The sequence below is a fragment of the Brassica oleracea genome, chromosome C8, assembly GCF_000695525.1.
Source record: "Brassica oleracea var. oleracea cultivar TO1000 chromosome C8, BOL, whole genome shotgun sequence".
Taxonomy (NCBI): domain Eukaryota; kingdom Viridiplantae; phylum Streptophyta; class Magnoliopsida; order Brassicales; family Brassicaceae; genus Brassica; species Brassica oleracea.
In genome coordinates, this window is record NC_027755.1 from 39,071,875 (window position 1) to 39,088,331 (window position 16,457).

The 16,457-nt window shown below is 35.5% G+C and overlaps 6 protein-coding genes across 19 annotated transcripts in view; 5 read left to right on the plus strand and 1 right to left on the minus strand.

Annotated features, from left to right (window-relative positions):
• Positions 1-1,069, plus strand: part of LOC106311929 (cytochrome c oxidase assembly factor 5) — a 1,459-nt gene extending 390 nt beyond the window's left edge. For 2 of the 4 annotated variants that reach the window (XM_013749268.1, XM_013749269.1), the window contains exons 2-4: positions 383-462; positions 526-630; positions 753-1,068. In XM_013749268.1, the coding sequence (XP_013604722.1) occupies positions 394-462; positions 526-630; positions 753-794 (216 nt within the window). In that variant the 5' untranslated portion in view covers positions 383-393 and the 3' untranslated portion in view covers positions 795-1,068. Of the gene's footprint in view, positions 1-382; positions 463-525; positions 631-752 lie in introns of all 4 variants that reach the window. The other 2 variants (XM_013749271.1, XM_013749270.1) reach the window with 2 other exon arrangements.
• A 296-nt stretch (positions 1,070-1,365) lies between these two features.
• On the plus strand, positions 1,366-3,952 carry LOC106311926 (eukaryotic translation initiation factor 3 subunit H-like). The gene is made up of 12 exons (XM_013749265.1): positions 1,366-1,477; positions 1,561-1,640; positions 1,808-1,924; positions 2,010-2,113; positions 2,198-2,264; positions 2,519-2,652; positions 2,735-2,783; positions 2,932-3,003; positions 3,094-3,195; positions 3,277-3,344; positions 3,499-3,651; positions 3,743-3,952. The coding sequence occupies exons 1-12, from the start codon at positions 1,468-1,470 to the stop codon at positions 3,798-3,800; spliced, it is 1,014 nt and encodes a 337-aa protein (XP_013604719.1). The 5' UTR covers positions 1,366-1,467; the 3' UTR covers positions 3,801-3,952.
• A 426-nt stretch (positions 3,953-4,378) lies between these two features.
• Positions 4,379-8,544, plus strand: LOC106311927. 10 transcript variants are annotated; one of them, XR_001264121.1, is made up of 11 exons: positions 4,439-4,530; positions 4,609-4,855; positions 5,324-5,423; positions 6,266-6,322; positions 6,548-6,653; positions 6,730-6,812; positions 6,884-6,945; positions 7,051-7,147; positions 7,514-7,774; positions 8,033-8,186; positions 8,322-8,544. XR_001264121.1 is itself a non-coding variant. In XM_013749267.1 (9 exons), the coding sequence occupies exons 2-9, from the start codon at positions 4,659-4,661 to the stop codon at positions 7,624-7,626; spliced, it is 735 nt and encodes a 244-aa protein (XP_013604721.1). In that variant the 5' UTR covers positions 4,439-4,530; positions 4,609-4,658; the 3' UTR covers positions 7,627-8,013. The 10 variants fall into 10 exon arrangements, 2 of the variants coding, with proteins under 2 accessions (XP_013604721.1, XP_013604720.1); XR_001264123.1 differs by having other exon boundaries at positions 4,379-4,451; positions 8,033-8,544; XR_001264120.1 differs by having other exon boundaries at positions 8,033-8,544.
• Positions 8,085-9,303, minus strand: LOC106311931 (probable aldo-keto reductase 1). Its single transcript, XM_013749273.1, is given in 3 exon segments — positions 8,085-8,356; positions 8,358-8,477; positions 8,551-9,303. Coding segments are annotated over 3 exon segments (858 nt in total). The 5' UTR covers positions 9,070-9,303; the 3' UTR covers positions 8,085-8,137.
• A 1,985-nt stretch (positions 9,304-11,288) lies between these two features.
• Positions 11,289-13,487, plus strand: LOC106309692 (F-box protein At1g10780). 2 transcript variants are annotated; one of them, XM_013746786.1, is made up of 5 exons: positions 11,289-11,506; positions 11,603-11,666; positions 11,882-12,628; positions 12,708-12,985; positions 13,076-13,487. In XM_013746786.1, exons 3-5 carry the CDS (start codon positions 11,887-11,889, stop codon positions 13,310-13,312), a joined length of 1,257 nt encoding a protein of 418 aa, XP_013602240.1. In that variant the 5' UTR covers positions 11,289-11,506; positions 11,603-11,666; positions 11,882-11,886; the 3' UTR covers positions 13,313-13,487. The 2 variants fall into 2 exon arrangements, with proteins under 2 accessions (XP_013602240.1, XP_013602239.1); XM_013746785.1 differs by lacking the exon at positions 11,603-11,666 and having other exon boundaries at positions 11,290-11,506.
• Positions 13,488-14,071: 584 nt separating this feature from the next.
• Positions 14,072-14,890, plus strand: LOC106310701. Its single transcript, XM_013747927.1, has one exon. It carries the CDS (start codon positions 14,177-14,179, stop codon positions 14,681-14,683), a length of 507 nt encoding a protein of 168 aa, XP_013603381.1. The 5' UTR covers positions 14,072-14,176; the 3' UTR covers positions 14,684-14,890.
• Positions 14,891-16,457: the final 1,567 nt, after the last annotated feature.

Genomic DNA, 16,457 nt, shown 5'->3' on the forward strand with positions numbered 1-16,457 from the left:
GGGGGGGGGGGGGGGGGGAGAAATGAGGATTTTAATCTGTGATTAAAGATGAGATTATTCTTGTGGAGATAAGAAAGGATTGATTTCTTTGGGAGTTTGAAGCTTAACTTGCACTTTATTGTATTGAGTTCGAGGCTTGATCCATAGTGGTAGACATACATGTGCATTTGTTTGTTTAGTTGTAGGGAATTTTCAGATCATTTGTAGAGCTGGTTAGTGTTACACTAGTAATCTCATCTCTATTTTGTATCTTCACAACACACCAAGCGCTGCACTGAGTTCAAAACTCATTTGGAAGTTCCAGTCTCTTGTTTAAGCTTGACAATAAATGTTTGAGGAGGAGATATCTTGAAATTGGAGCATGTTTTCCTTCGTTGCGTAGGAACAGTTAAAATGGCCAAGTCTTGTAAGGGTCTTGCTGAGGAGCTTGTCAAGTGTCTCAGTGAATCGACGTGTGTCAAGGTAATATGTAAAACATGTCTGAACATACATATGGAGATACTGATTTTGCTTAACTCTTTCTAGGACGAGAAACGGTCAATTAGGGACTGCGCTGGTGAGAAAAGCCCATGTATACCGAGTGAATGTGTTGGCCTACGCGAAACCTACTTCAATTGTAAAAGAGGACAGGTACAAGCCAGAATAAGAACAAGCATTCGAGATTGTTGTGTTCAACCTTGAGAGGAAGTGATGTTGGAAGAGTTTAGAGTCTCTTGGACTAATTGGACATTGTATTTGTTTGTTTTCTGTAGGTAGACATGAGAGCAAGGATTCGAGGAAACAAAGGCTACTAACACAAGAGACATATACTGAGCACCTGCTTGTTCAATACTGCGTTTTCACTTTGTTACTTTTGTCTTCTTTTGATCAATTCCTTTGGTTTCTGAACGATACTAAAGGGGACACAGTGCAGGGTCTTACAATACTTGCCATGTCAATATATCAAGTTAGGCTTGTTCCTATCCTCAAACTTTATTTCTTTTTCTTTATAAAAGGTGTATTACATTTACAATGGACCTGATGCACTTGAATGTCTTCATGTAGCTTAAAGAAAGAGTAACAATGCAAAAAACATGCTTCTTTCTTCCGAATTTCTCAAATTCCCTCATCTCAAATTTAACCATTTCAACAGATTTTATGTAAGTCCTACAAAAGAACAAATCAGCTTAACACTATGAAGTATGAAATGAACCCTATTTGAAAGAATCACAAGACTAATATGGTCCGGGCCTTTCTGCAAGAGAATATAAATTATAGGTCCTTAATTTGATTTTAATATATATTTTGGGACATCGACGGACATAATCTCAATTTGAGGACTGTTTTGCAAATTCTCTCTAAAATAAAGCTCAAAAAGAAGCTCTATCACATCGTTTCTCTCTCTCTTTCGCTCATCTCCGCCGCCGTCAAAGACACACCACATCGTGTAGGGTTTCTCACGTCGGAGAATTTCAATCCTTGGCATCAATGGCAACCAGTCAGTAAACTTCTCCCTCTCCGTTCTTCACATAGAATCCACACTCGCTCATCTGATTTTGCTCTCGTTGTTTTGTTATGCAGTGGCTAGGTCTTTTTTGCAGGCGATATCGAAGGACGAGGCCGTGGCTCCTCCTCTCAGAGTTGTTCAGATCGAAGGACTGGTAACTTCCTCATACCTAAATCTCTGGAGTTCCCTATGATGTGATCGATCTACGTTAAGCTAAATTGCTCATTATAATAACTTAACTAATTCCAAAATTGTGAATTAGTTATTAGTTAATTAAGAAGTGTTGATACTGAGGATTTTTGAAATGTGTATATGCAATAGGCTGTGCTAAAGATAATCAAGCATTGCAAGGAGTTTGCACCGACGCTTGTCACAGGGCAGCTTCTTGGACTCGATGTTGGCAGTGTTCTTGAAGTCACCAATTGTTTTCCTTTCCCTGTAAGTTGATGAATCTTTTAAGCTCATTACTTTTGGTAAGAATGTTATAGCTTGTCTCTGATTGATGTGACTTAAACGTGCGCAGGTGAGAGATGACGACGAAGAGATTGAAGCTGATGGTGCTAATTACCAGCTTGAAATGATGAGGTGTCTGAGGGAGGTTAATGTTGACAACAACACTGTTGGCTGGTAGGTTTTCGTGTGTCCTGATTGTGGAATCTTGCTGAATTGTTTTTTGTGAATGTGATAAGATTTTGGCTGAGTTTTGTTCAGGTATCAATCCACTGTTCTTGGGTCTTATCAGACTGTAGAGTTGATTGAGACCTTCATGAATTACCAGGTACTCTCCCTGAATCATGTGTACCACCATTTCTTTATGTTATGATAGTTGAGATTCTGGTTTGGTCAATTCATATGTTATGCACGTCATTCAACTTGCCTTCCTTTGCGTTTAATTACTTGGGATATAACAGAGACCAGAGTTGATGATGTTTCTTTGTATATCATAGTGTACAATAAGGTGGATTGAGATTTGTTTTGGTCTAAAACTTGATTAGAAACGAATTTTAATAAATTTCTAAATCTGTTCTACAGGAGAACATCAAGAGGTGTGTTTGCATCATCTATGATCCCTCTAAAGCTGACCTTGGCGTCTTAGCTTTGAAGGCTTTGAAGCTTTCAGATTCCTTTATGGAGTTGTACCGGGCTGGAAACTTTACAGGCGACAAGTATGTATCCTGATTTATTAATAATCAAGTTTTTATGAGCCACGTTGGATATTTTTAGTGTTCTAATCACTGGTTTTGTCAGGTTGAGAGAGAAAAACTTCTCCTGGATGGATATTTTTGAGGAAATTCCTGTAAGTTTCTAGAGCTTGGCTCTTGTATTGTAAAGTCTTACTAGCTTATCTTATAAGTAAATATACTGGAATATTACTGTTGCCTGATACTAGCTTCTGCTAAGATTTTTTTTTTATGGTTTTAATGTCGATTTCTTTCTTTTGACAGATCAAGGTTTCAAACTCTGCACTTGTCAGTGCCTTCATGACCGAACTGGAGACTGATGCACCTGTCTCACAGGTACGGTATTCCTATCTGGACAGGGATTCTCGCTTGCTGCCAGTATTCCAGATTTTGTCTCTTATTTCTTTGGCGTTGTTTCTTTTCTAGGGTGATTACGATCGTCTGCAGTCATCAACCACTCCTTTCCTCGAGAACAATATGGAGTTTCTGATTAAATGCATGGATGATTTATCTATGGAACAGCAAAAGGTGTGGCTTTTTCTACATTTTCAATTCATTTCTTTCACCCTCAGAACTATATTAATACAATATCTTGTTCTATACTTCCAGTTCCAATACTACTACCGGAACCTGTCTCGCCAGCAAGCGCAGCAGCAAGCCTGGCTCCAGAAGAGGAGGTAGGAGGTCCCATGATTCGCTCTGGTTCAGTTTGTTTCATTCCAGTCACATAGTTTTGTGGCTAGAGTAGTGAATGTCCTTAACATTTGTATCCAGCCTTGCGCTTCTTTCTCGTGTTGATATTAGTTACTAACGAAGAGGTTTGGTGTGTAGGACCGAGAATCTGGCGCGTAGATCAGCTGGGGAAGAGCCTCTACCAGAGGAGGATCCATCAAACCCAATCTTTAAGCCGATCCCTGAACCATCAAGGCTAGAGAGTTTCCTCATCACAAACCAAGTCTCAAACTTCTGTGGCCAAATCAATGGGTATGTTCTCTCGTGTTAATTTCATATAACCATTTTTCTCCATCTTGACCGTAGAAAGAGACTTTAATAAGTCAACCCCTTTGCTATGCAGAGTGGCTGGCCAGAACTTCAGCAGGCTCTACCTCACCAAGGCGTTGCACGAGAACTGAGTACGAGAAAGCGAGACCTTTTTTGCTGGATGTTTTTCAAGTAGTGTAATAACTTTAAAAAACAGTCTGAAAACATGACTCAAGTCGTATGCACAAGAAAATGCTTATTGAAATTTGAAGATTTACCGTTGATCGAACGTAAGATTTATACATTTTACTCTCTTTTCTTTAGAATGTATGATCCCTCTAAACACAACTAATCCATACAAGTGTTTAGTGTTCAGAATATTTAACTAGGCCTTTTTTTAATATAATGCCCTCACTCTGATGTTATGGGGACTATGATGGCGACCACCACCACTAATAAGAATTTTTTTAACCATTGTTACAATCGAATAACGGACTCTTTATTCTAAATCTTGATTCAAAAGTATTAAGTATAGATTGACTGATATCTAGCATCTAGATATTGATGCCCTAGAAATCTCCAAAGCTAAAGGTCATTGACTCATTGGTCTGAACTATCTTTTATATTTATAGAGACATTTTAAAAAAAAAATTATTTATGAACTCAAGTATTTAAATAACTTGTATGGTTCTCATCAGTAAAGCAGAGAACAAATAAAAATAAGAAAACTCCAAAGGAGACATGAAGACAAGAAAACAAAGTGCTACAAAAACAAAGAACGAACCAGACACCAACACTTAACTGTACTTATTACTAAACTTACTCTCTCTCTCTCTCTCTCTCTCTCTTTATCTTCCGGAGTGCTCTATCTTAAAATCTGAGGTGAACTGCTCATCTCATGTTGTTTTGGTTGTTAGTTTTCAGAGATTAACTAATCTCAGCCTAGGGGCATTCTTGTAGGTCGTAGCTGGAATCAGTTTCATTCAATAGCCTCTGAGCCACCCCCAAAGATGATTCCAATGGATAATCACTTTGTGCCGCCGAGCACTAGCACCACCGGTCTTGTATTCCCGGCGATTTACGCTGCCTCCGGGTTACAGCCACCTGTGGATACTTTGGCTTCTGTGGCTGGAGTCAAATCTGAAGCTGCTTTGGTCATGGATTGGTCCCCTGAGGAGCAGTTTGTACTGGAGAACAGCCTTGCAAAGTAGGTATCTTATATTTTTCCTATATGGATCTTTCCTTCCATTTGCTATTTGTTTAATCTACAAAAAATGCAAAGTTTATTGTAAATTGTTTAGCTTTTTCCGTACTATTAATCATATTTTCAAAATTAAAAGCTAGATCAAGAATTGTTTCATGAGAAGTAGTGCGCACATTATATTCTTCTCCATGGTGGACTATTAAAGTATGTTCCTTTGGAATAAACAAGTATTGCGCTTTGTGTTTCATAAATTGTAAAAAAAAATGCTTATATGTTATCTGGGACTTGGGTCCATTAGCCATTTTATGTTACTTCTCTAAGTAAGTCATTTTTCATACATAGTTTTATTATGAAAACTAGCTGATGTTTGATTTTTTACTTGTTATATTGGGTTTCTAGAGTGTGTAGGCTGTTGATTTGTATTGTTGGTTTCCATGCATGACATATTTTTTTTTTTTTTCTCGTTTGTAGATTAACAAATAAACCGAAGATTTCAAAGTATGTAAAGATTGCTGCAACACTACCAGATAAAACTGTGAGGGATGTAGCATTGAGGTGTAGATGGATGTCGGTAAGTTCCTCATGCCCTTGTGTTTTCTTTCCTTCATGTTGTTCATGTGCTTTTGCTTCTATGAGATGAAATTTTACCACTCTGGAGTCTAGACTTCTACCAATGATATTACTTACTTAGCAGTTTCTAAGCATCCCTTTTTCAAATGGTGTGTGGCTGTAATGGAAGTAGTGATCCGAGGGATATTTCTATCTATCACTGTTAAAAAAACATATGCTGAATATGATATGATGATGCAACTTTGGGTGTGTGCTTTTGCGATAAAGATAGTCTTTTAAAAAGTTATAGGTTTTATTGATGAAAAAGGATGAGCAAAAGAAGAGAAAATTACAAGTTTTGCTGACGCTTATACACGTCTTTATATTAACTTTGGAGTCCATGATTGTGAAGGGAATTGTTGGAAAAGGAAATAAGCCTAAAGTTTAAAAAAAAAAAATGATTTGATGATGCTTTGATGGCAGGGATCCTTATTACTTTTTGGGTTTAGGAAACATATGTTGGCATGTTATCTTTGATTAGAAGTTACAACATCTCCTACGACAGGAGTTCTTTTTAAAAAAGATTATCTTGTCCAAAAACAGATGGTTACATCATATTGCTAAATGTTTGCATAATCAAGTGAAACAAATGAGTGGAATATAATGTTTTATTATAACTATGTTACCACCTCCTTCATGTCTCTGTCCTGTGAGTCTTGTAGTCAGATATATGATGCAATCAAACAAAATGTTTCAAAAGTCCTCCTTTTATTTTCATTAGTGATTATTTGCCTTTATTTTATCTTTCAGTAGATAGATAGTATCTCTAAATTTGTTGGCTAAGACGTGTGTCTATTCTCACAGGGAAAACGGAGAAAAAGAAAAGAAAATAGTGCTGGGAAGAACGTTTACAATAGAAAGGTATGCTTGTCCATTTAAACCTTTCGTGTGTCTAGTTTACTATCTAATAAACTTATGAAGATAGGTGGCCTTATTGATGCATATCTTATTTTTGTTCATGCTAATCTGAGCTGATAGTATTTTTTCAACGAAGAACTTGTATGGTGGTTTCTCATGTATTAACTTTTGACATCAGTATCTCTGCTTTCGAACTTGGTTCTGAAAACCATATTTTTTCATGGTTAGGTGGTGGATACATCCCCAGAACTGAGCATGTTAGCCAATGTGCCACAACAAAATGCTTTATATGTCATGAACAATATGTGCCACAGTACACACATGCCTCGTGAAGGTTTAGTGCTCTTTTAATTGTATTTGCTAATAAAATAAATAAATCAGTATTGTCAGTGAGGTCCTCTTCTTCTCAGGTTTAAGTGATGCAGTAATGGATCTTCTACAGCAAAACGCTCAAGCGTTTAGTCAAATTTCATACAACCTCTCTGTGTGCAAGGTAATTTATTATTTTTTTTGTACAATCCTTTGTGGCTAGTTGTGTATCATATTCACATATTGTGTATACAGCTGCAGGATAACATCAGTCTCTTTGATCAGACAAGAAATAACATCAGCGCCATTCTGACTAAGTATGTGGATCTAATAGCAGATATCAGTTCACAACTGAGACATGTCTTCTTTTCCTTTCTATGATTAAAGCATTCAATTACTAAAAATGCTACTTTCTGTTGCAGTATGAAGGAGATGCCAGGTATCATGAGCAGGATGTCGGCTCTACCTGTTACAGTTAACGATGATCTTGCAAGCCATTTATTGTCGAGTACAACACAGGTTAAAAGTTTATTGTTTTAATGGGTCAAAGTTCTTTGGTGCTACCTAACAGAACTACTGATAGGATTGGAAAAAGTGAAGCTAACCAAAGTCTATGCGTTACCACTTACCTCAAATAATCAGAGCTTCATGACCCTAGTTGAGCTCAAGTGTTCTATTGTTGAACAAAGTCTTTCTCCATGCTTTTGTGTTGTGGAACTTTAAGTTGATGCCTTGAGACTTGAGAAGATAGATCTAGGGAATGAACAGTTTTAAGAGAAAAATATATAACGAAAACACACAGGAACCATTAGTTTACACAATCTCAGCATTTCTTGGGAGCTGGTCTGGTTTGATGTTAAGTGGATTGTTTTTCTTGTCTCACAGCCAACATCATACACCATTCACCCAAGCAGCCACCTGAAGCAAGAGCCGAGAATTTGATGGGGAAAAGCTGGATTTTGACGGATGCTAAAGGAAACAGCACTAGTACCTGGTAAGTGATGGACATGACATGACATGACACAGACACAAGGGTTATGAACTGCAGACACCTCTCCAAATCACACACGGGATTGACAATCGGCACTGGTGGAATACTTGTGCTCTGGGGGGAGTTTGACTGAGAAGAATGAACTACAGGCCGAGGTAAAAACTCTTTGGCGTTCAGTAGAACGTATGGGTTGATGGAAATTGCTGTAATCATGTTGATGTTTAAATTAGTACAATTAACAGTTCTTGTGAGTTTTGTCTTCAGAGGCCGCTTATGTGTAATATTAATTCTGCTTTAGGTGATATTAACATGTATTTATTATATACTCCTTGCCGCTTTCTCAATTCATTTTTGTAATAGCTTCGGTACTGACAAAAAGATTTTCTCAAAAGAAGTTTTATTGTTACTTTTAGGGACCCTTACTTTTAAGACAGACAACAGTGTAACTTCGAGACTATAATGGCTTGTAACTCATAACACAGCTTAGCAAGGTGGCAGAGGAAACTATTACAGCCGGTTTATGCAGTTTTCCAAGAAGACAAGGGTGGAGTTTCAGAGTTCTTGTAGGTAACTATATAAGTAGCTGATCTTTCCCCTTTCACAGAATCTGGACGTCCCATGGCTTCAAGCTCAGCCATCTCTTGGCTTGTGAGTTTCACAGATAAAGCTCCAATGTTCTGATTAAGGTTTTTGATCTTGGAGGTTCCTGGAAAGGGGCAGACATCATCTCCTTGGTTGGTGAACCCATGCGAGTGCTAGTTGTACAGGAGTGCAGCTTTTCTTTTCCGCCATTGCATTTACCTTCTCATAGAGAATCTTGTTGTGGTCTTAGTTCTCTTGTTGGAATCTCGGTAAGCCCTGGAATATAGCAAAACATAGTCTTAGTATAACATTCATAATAAGATTTTGATACTCCATGAATCCATGTTGCCTTTCTGTAGTTAGCATTGTCTATATTCTCAATGAGCTTTGGCCCTTTAGCAAAGAAGCCTAGTCCCAGAGGACTGTAAGCTACAATTCCAATCCCAAGTTCCCTGCAAGTAGGAATGATATCTTCTTCAACATCTCTGGACCATAAAGACCATTCTAGCTGCACGGCGGTGAGCGGGTGAACAGCATGAGCTCTCCTTATAGTCGAAGCAGAGGCTTCAGAGAGACCAATGTACTTTATCTTACCCTATTCAACCAGCTTCTTCAGCTCTCCCATCTTTGAAATCACAATGTGAACCTTTCCCAAAAGCAACTCGTTGATCTCGGGACCGTAGACGTCAGAGGTGTCTAGGAGCGTGATGCCAGAGTTGATGGCATGGTGAATGAGAGCAATGTGATCTGCTTCCAACTTGTCAGCTCCGTCCGAGATGGAAAGTCCCATACAACCAAGACCTTGCGCTGATACTTCAAAACCTTGGTTTCCTAGCTTGATCCTCCGCACTTCACCAGCAGCCGCCATTGATTGATTAATTGATCTCTGGAGATAGAGAGACTCTTTAAATTTGAAAGCTGTTTCAGGAGGGATTTATAAGAGTGGATTTACAAGCCTTGAAATGGCTTCAAGAACTAATCCAATATGTCAAACAAGGAATATAAAAGTCTTGTTAACGTGTTCTATTTTGATTTGTCTAAAAAAGGTTTGCTTTTGTATTTGTATACGAATGATTCACGTTAGTCTAATGGTATAAGCTGCTTTAGAGCCCTAGTTGTATCTTTGTAATACTGTTACTATTATTACTACAAGTTCAACTTGCCATTGCATATATCACATTAAATGCACAAAACGAAGTACAAGTCTTGAAATGGCTCAACAATTAAAGTTGTGAATTTTGAACTAATCCACCATATAAAAGGTCTTGTTAGCGTGTACTATTTTGCTTTGTCTGAAAAAAGGATTTGCGGTATTAAAGTTATCTTTCTATTTATATTCGACAATTTTTACAAAACAATAATAATCATATCCATAAAACCCCGTATTAATAGATATGATCTCTTTTCTTTTTTCACTCCAATATATTATTACTAACAAAATGTTTAAAACTTAGATGAGTACTTACTTTTACCATTTCTTAAAATTATTTTATTATGTATTAGAGTATGCCATTTTCTTTTAAAATCATGTTGATGGGATCTATTCTTTTCGGTTGGGCCATTATAACTTGCATCATATCTCAATCTTACTTTCCTTTCAAGTAATAATTCCCAAAAACACCTTGAGATTTTCTTACTTGCATCATATCTCAACCTTACTTTCCTTTCAAGTAATAATTCCCAAAAACACCTTGAGATTTTCTCAACTTGCATCATATCTCAACCTTGCTGGTTTGGTTTCATCGTAGTAGTGATCTTGTGGTGGGGTTTGAGGGTTGTGGAGACTGCGTTTGAGCATAGTATCTCAATTTGAAATGCAGATAGATGGAATCAATAGCCAGTTTCAAGCACATACTAAGGACTGACTGGTTCAAACGCAGCGGTTGCGTTTGCGGTTGCGAGAGTTTGCGGATGCGGATGGTAGCGGTTTTTAGCGGTTTTAAGAGATTTGTACGACTTGTTCTGTGGTTAGAAATTTGTGCGTTTGCGAGATACTTATGACTAGTTAACTACCAAATACAGCAGCGGTTAAATAATAAATTAACAATATTTACATTTTATATAATTATAAAAATATCAAATCATGATATTATAATATATATGAAAATTATATTTAAAAAGTTATAGTTTTAAATTTTTAAAATTATAGAAAATATTTTTATTTTAATTTTTTTTAATATTAATTAAAATATAATATATATATTTTAGTATTTTTATAATTCCAATTTAAAAATTTTATTGAATATTTTTATTTTTGTATTTATATAGTTTTTAAAAAAAAAGAAAAAAAAATTATTCTCTCGCATCCGCCCGCAACCGCAAACGCTAGCTGGAACCAGCTTTTGATTTTAAGAGGTTCGGAACGGTTTAAAGCGACTTGTAGCGGTTTGTATGATTGTTTCGAAACGCTGTCAACCGCTACCAACCACAAAATCTGCGTTTGCGGGTGGTAGCGGAGAAACAGTCAGAGTCAGACCCCAAAGAGAATAGATCATTATTAGAGACTCTTGCAGAAAAGATAAAGTAATCAAGAAGCTTAAAGAAGAGCTAAACCGACCAAAAGAAAAATTAGAACATTTTGTGGACAAGTCTCTAAAATAAACTATTCTAAAGTTTATAAAAATAGCTATCAATGATAAAATTCCTAAAATAGCATTTAATTTAAAAATATTACTCTTAACTCTTAAACTTTAGTTTTACTTGGATCCCTTACATACTAAACATTAATCACTAAACTCAAACTCAATCATTTAAAAAATAATGTTATTTAAAAATATGTAATATTGCTAAAGATATTTTTCATATTTCAATTGTAACAAACCAACCATATGCAGTTAAGTCAAGCTGTATCTCATTTTAATATGATATTTTTTTCGTTGTTGGTTAGATATTTTATGTATTTATTTCAAATTTGGATGGTTTTGAGAATAATTTATACGGTTTGGTTTCAGATTGGATTCTGGTTTTATCGAACCGAGATAGCCTAGTAGTATAAATAATTTTTTTGTCGTTTCCCGTTTGAGAAAATAAAGAAAACATAAAACAGTACGTAATAAAGGTGCGAAATGTATTTGAAAACTAAAAAGAGAAAGAGATCTGTGTTGTGTCTTTTTTCAAAATTTGAAACTCCGCCCTTCCCTTCCTCACGCGCCACCTTCTCCCTCCTCTTTACAAATACACTCTCATCTCTCTCTCTCCCTCTCCAAAAACAGATCCAGATTTCTCCCGTTGTGTGTTTGAGAGATTCTCAATTCTTTCTTCCACACAACACTAAATGCGACGCAGCAGATTCAGATTCTCATACTGTAAGAAACTCTCTCTCCCATAATCTGTCTACATTGCTTCCTTAGAATCTGCGCTCTTACGTGTGTTTGTTCTTACTTTCGTTACCACTGTGTTAGATTCGTCACACCCATTAGCTCAATTTCATAATGACACCCGCACAAATGGATTATCAGTTATAAAGTTAGTTTCTTGATTCTCTCTAATGTGTGGGTGGGTATCTCAGATTAATACCACGAGCTGATAACTTGAGAGAGTAATTCTCAGATCTCAAAATGTGAACTTGATTAGTTATTGAATGTTCTTCATACATTTTTAACTATTAGAATTTTTTTGGGGATATGAATTAATTAATTTTTTGTCATTCTGACCACCAACTGTTCGATGAAATGCCTCAGCCAACATGGACTCTCTTCCCGACGCCATCCTTCAATACATTCTCTCCAACCTCACCGAAGCCAAGGACGTGGCTTCCTGCAACTGCGTCTCCAAGCGATGGAAAGAGTCTACAGACTCCGTCAAGAGCATCAAGTTCCCAAGAAACTCATTCGAAAACATCTCCGACGTTACTGCTTCCGACGCCATCGTTCTCAAGATGATCTCTTCTTTCCACCGCCTCGAGGAGCTTGTCCTCTACAGCCCCTTCACCAGCAAAGGCCTAGCGTCTTGGCTGACGCACGTGTGCCGGTCTCTTAAGCTGTTGGAGCTGAGAATGGATAATCTCGCTAGTGAGGAGGCTCTCGTAGAGGGACCCTTGAAGCTTGATTGTATTGGCGTGGTTAAGGGTTTGGAGACTTTGAAGCTTTGGGGTGTTTTGATGATGAGTCCTCCTAAGTGGGATTTGTTCCCTAACCTTCGTTGTCTTGAGATTGTGGGAGCTAGAATGGATGATAATGCGTTGGGTAGTGCCTTGCGTGCTTGCCCCAATCTGAGTAGCTTGCTTCTACTAGCTTGTGAAGGAATTAAATCTATATCGATCAGCCTGCCGTTTTTGGAGCATTGTAAGCTGGATTTTTACGGACAGGGAAACACATTGCTCTCCCTCACGGCTCCGAGGATAGTGTCTCTTGATGTACAGGGATGTAGCTGGATCAGTGTTCCTGAAACCAGTTTCTTAAAGAACTTATCTATCGCCAATGTTTCTGGTAAACAGATCTTGTCTTGAGTTTAACTAGTTTGGTTCCAGTTACCATAGTCTTACTTTGTGTTGTTCGTTGTTTACAGGGAGAGTTTACATGGTACAGTTCCGAAACCTTTCATCCCTTGAGGCCTTGTCAGTTCGAGGCGTGCAATGGTGTTGGGATGCACTAACCACGATTCTGGAGCAAGCGAGAGACGTGAAGCATCTCTTTATGAAGGTTGAATTCACAGGCAACGAGGCTCTTCAACCTTTCCCTGAGATTGATTTTGTTGAGTTCTTCAAGAACCATCCCAAGCTTCAGAAGTTCGATATCCATGGAGCAATGTTCGCTGCACTTTGCCAGAAAAACAGCCTAAAGAAGGTAAACAAAAAAAACACTCTTCTTCATCAGAAACATTCTCTATAAATCAAAAGTTTTACCAATAATGTAAGATTTTGATTCTCTTTGCAGCTTGAGACAGGATTTGCAATACAGTGTTTGGAGGAAGTTGTAATCACAGTGAGATCTCCATTGAACGCAGAACAGAAGATGAACACACTTGAATCACTTGTGAGATACGCAAAAGGTTTGAAACGAATGGTGATAAGGGTTCTTAGGATGAAGAGCAACCACAGCAGTGCAGATGATTTCTGCGATGATATCTGCAAGTTCCACCACATGAATAAACATCTTGTTCACATTGAATGAAATATTCTTCTGGCTGCTAATTAATACATTTTCGGCCATTAATTTCTGTTTTTCTCGTTCTGTTAGCTGAGCATTGTTGTGACTTGTGAACTTGTGACTCTGATTCCGACAAAGGTTCGGTACTCTTACTTGTTGTTTGTCTTTAAATACAAATCATTATGGACTCATTTCTTGATATTTTAGTTTTTTTGAAGTTATTTTCTTGTTCTGATATAGGCATTTGTTGCACTATTTTTCTAAGCTGGATTGTATTATTAAATTATATACGCCAAAAGTTATAAACAATAAAAATAGGAAAACAAAAGTTAAAAATGATACACATGTAAAGATTCAAAATAAACAACACATCTATTATGCATATAAAAACTTTAGTTGAATCTCATAAAAGATAATTATCATAATAACATCTATTTAAAGCTTCAGACTGAATTGATGGCTGCCACTCTCATTCCAAATAGTTGAGTTTATGGCAATTATGGACACATTTCTTAATAGAATTTGTTTTAAAAGCAGCCAAGTTCTAAACTTAAAAAAATATATTTTTTTTTAAAAAGTTTAGAAAAATATATTTATTTGTATCAAAAGACCCTAAACTTGCATAAGATTTAGTTGGTCTAGGATTAAGAAGAAAATAATAATATCCTAAAAACAAGATAAACCTCAGATTATATTTAACATTTTCATACATTACCGAACAAAAACAAGAATAAACGCAAAAAACGTAATACCAACAATTTCAAGACCAAAAATCAAGACCAAAAAAGCTTGTCTATATAAACAACAAGAGTCCTAATTCAAAAACTACACCAAGCTAATTTATTCTCAGTTAAACTAAAACATACTTTAAACACACACTAAATAAAAATGGCGGGCCGTGACATCTTCCAGCTGCGTTTCGCGGCCGTCGCGGTATCCGTCGCCGTTTTGACCTTCCTAGTCTCCAGCCAAGTCACAGAAGCGTCACGTATGATGAGTCTATGCTCTCACACCGCGTATCCATCTCTATGCCAACCTTTGATTAAACGTATCACGAACCCAAGACGCGCCACGCACAAAACCATCCAGGCTTTAGAAGCCAAGACAAAACTGGCTTTAGCTGATGCGGCTAGGTACAAAAATGGTAACCAAGCGATCGCTACGTGTTACGCGGTGTTTAGCGATGCGGTTTATAATCTTGCGAACGCGAGGAAGAGTATAAGGAAACGCGATGTGATGGCGATGAACACGTTTTTGACCGCGGCTGTGTCTGACTACGGAGTATGTGTCGAAGGGTTTATTGACGCGAACCAAGTTAATACGGTTCAGAATGTAGCGGTTGACCTGAGAAAAATTAGCAGCAACTGCTTGACGTTGTCTACATTGGTTAGATGATCGATTACAAAATAACCATTTAATTTAATTTTTCTCAAAACAAACAAAAAACTAATTAATTTCGTCTACATGAATAAGGAGGAAGGAAAAAAATCTTAAATGATTGAAAATGTTTTTTCTTATGTTGCAACTTTTGTTTTGAGGGGAGATGTTTGCTGGATCATCATTTGTCATGTAAACGCCACTGGGTGTTATTAATTTATATTTGATTTCTTGTAAATTAATTGCTGTTAGAATTCTTTTTCTTATGGTAATTTTTTTTTAAAAAATTCAACCATTATACTTGTCGATTCGGTGCAAAGATCATATCCTCTATATATTAATTGAGAAGCATTTGAAAAATTAAAACCTTAATTTTGTATTAATTAAAAAAAACTCCAAATCCTATGTGGCACTCTAAATGCCTTCTAAATTCTATTTCAAAGAATTCTAAAGCATCTAATATAAAGAATAAAATGTTGGTACAAATCCAATTACTAGAGAACATTATATTAACCCAAAATATAAAAAGCATGTATTCTTTCTTTAAATAAAAGCTACGAAATTACCTAATATGATTAACATATATATAACAATTAATTACTATGAATAATAAAGATTTGATAACAATTGTTGCATTTTCTTCATTTCTGTTTGTTTAAATTTATATTATTAAAAAATTAAACAATCACATTAACCATATTATAAAAAAATTAGATTTTTCTTATATGTTATATTTTGAATTTTTTTAAAATGACTTTAAATTACAAAAATGAGAAAATTTTATATGTTATATTTTTTTTAAAACGACTTTAAAATACAAAAATGAGAACACCTTATATGTTATATTTTTCTTATATGTTATATTTTTAATTTTTTAAAATTACAAAAATGTAAGTTTTCCTTAAGTATACGACTAAAAACATTAAAATGACATGTATCAGTTTGATGGTTGATTTGAAAGCTTTCAAAACCATATGTAAGATAAAAGTCAAAATAATTTAACTGTGAAAATAATACTATTCACTTTTTCGAGAATGTGTTCGAGGAAAAAAATAAGGTTTTTATGTCATAATTTGTTTAATGTACACTAGAGAACATTATATTAACCTAAAATATAAGAAGTGTATATTTTTTCCCTAAATAAAAACTACGAAATTACCTAATATGATTTACATATATATGACAATTAATGATAATAAATAATAAAGATTTGATAACAATTTTTGCATCCTTCTTCATTTTGTTTAATTTTATATTATTAAAAAAAAACAATCACATTAACCATATAATAAAAAAATTAGATTTTTTCTTATATGTTATATTTTGAATTTTTTTAAAATGACTTTAAATTACAAAAATGAGAAAATTTTATATGTTATATTTTTTTTAAAACGACTTTAAAATACAAAAATGAGAACACCTTATATGTTATATTTTTCTTATATGTTATATTTTTAATTTTTTAAAACGACTTTAAATTACAAAAATGTAAGTTTTCCTTAAGTATACGACTAAAAACATTAAAATGACATGTATCAGTTTGATGGTTGATTTGAAAGCTTTCAAAACCATATGTAAGATAAAAGTCAAAATAATTTAACTGTGAAAATAATACTATTCACTTTTTCGAGAATGTGTTCGAGGAAAAAAATAAGGTTTTTATGTCATAATTTGTTTAATGTACACTAGAGAACATTATATTAACCTAAAATATAAGAAGTGTATATTTTTTCCCTAAATAAAAACTACGAAATTACCTAATATGATTTACATATATATGACAATTAATGAT

What these genes read in the sequence shown, in the direction of transcription:
- LOC106311926 (XM_013749265.1), top strand. An exon ending in TTGTTCAGATCGAAGGACTG is followed by an intron (nt 1,641 to 1,807) that starts GTAACTTCCTCA and finishes TATATGCAATAG; the next exon opens with GCTGTGCTAAAGATAATCAA. An exon ending in GGAAACTTTACAGGCGACAA is followed by an intron (nt 2,653 to 2,734) that starts GTATGTATCCTG and finishes TGGTTTTGTCAG; the next exon opens with GTTGAGAGAGAAAAACTTCT.
- LOC106311927 (XM_013749266.1), top strand. Translation starts at nt 4,659, where the DNA reads ATGATTCCAATGGATAATCACTTTGTGCCGCCGAGCACTAGCACCACC. An exon ending in CTGGAGAACAGCCTTGCAAA is followed by an intron (nt 4,856 to 5,323) that starts GTAGGTATCTTA and finishes TCTCGTTTGTAG; the next exon opens with ATTAACAAATAAACCGAAGA. An exon ending in TATTGTCGAGTACAACACAG is followed by an intron (nt 7,148 to 7,513) that starts GTTAAAAGTTTA and finishes CTTGTCTCACAG; the next exon opens with CCAACATCATACACCATTCA.
- LOC106309692 (XM_013746785.1), top strand. Translation starts at nt 11,476, where the DNA reads ATGCGACGCAGCAGATTCAGATTCTCATACT. An exon ending in CAGATTCAGATTCTCATACT is followed by an intron (nt 11,507 to 11,881) that starts GTAAGAAACTCT and finishes GAAATGCCTCAG; the next exon opens with CCAACATGGACTCTCTTCCC. An exon ending in AGAAAAACAGCCTAAAGAAG is followed by an intron (nt 12,986 to 13,075) that starts GTAAACAAAAAA and finishes TTCTCTTTGCAG; the next exon opens with CTTGAGACAGGATTTGCAAT.
- LOC106310701 (XM_013747927.1), top strand. Translation starts at nt 14,177, where the DNA reads ATGGCGGGCCGTGACATCTTCCAGCTGCGTTTCGCGGCCGTCGCGGTA.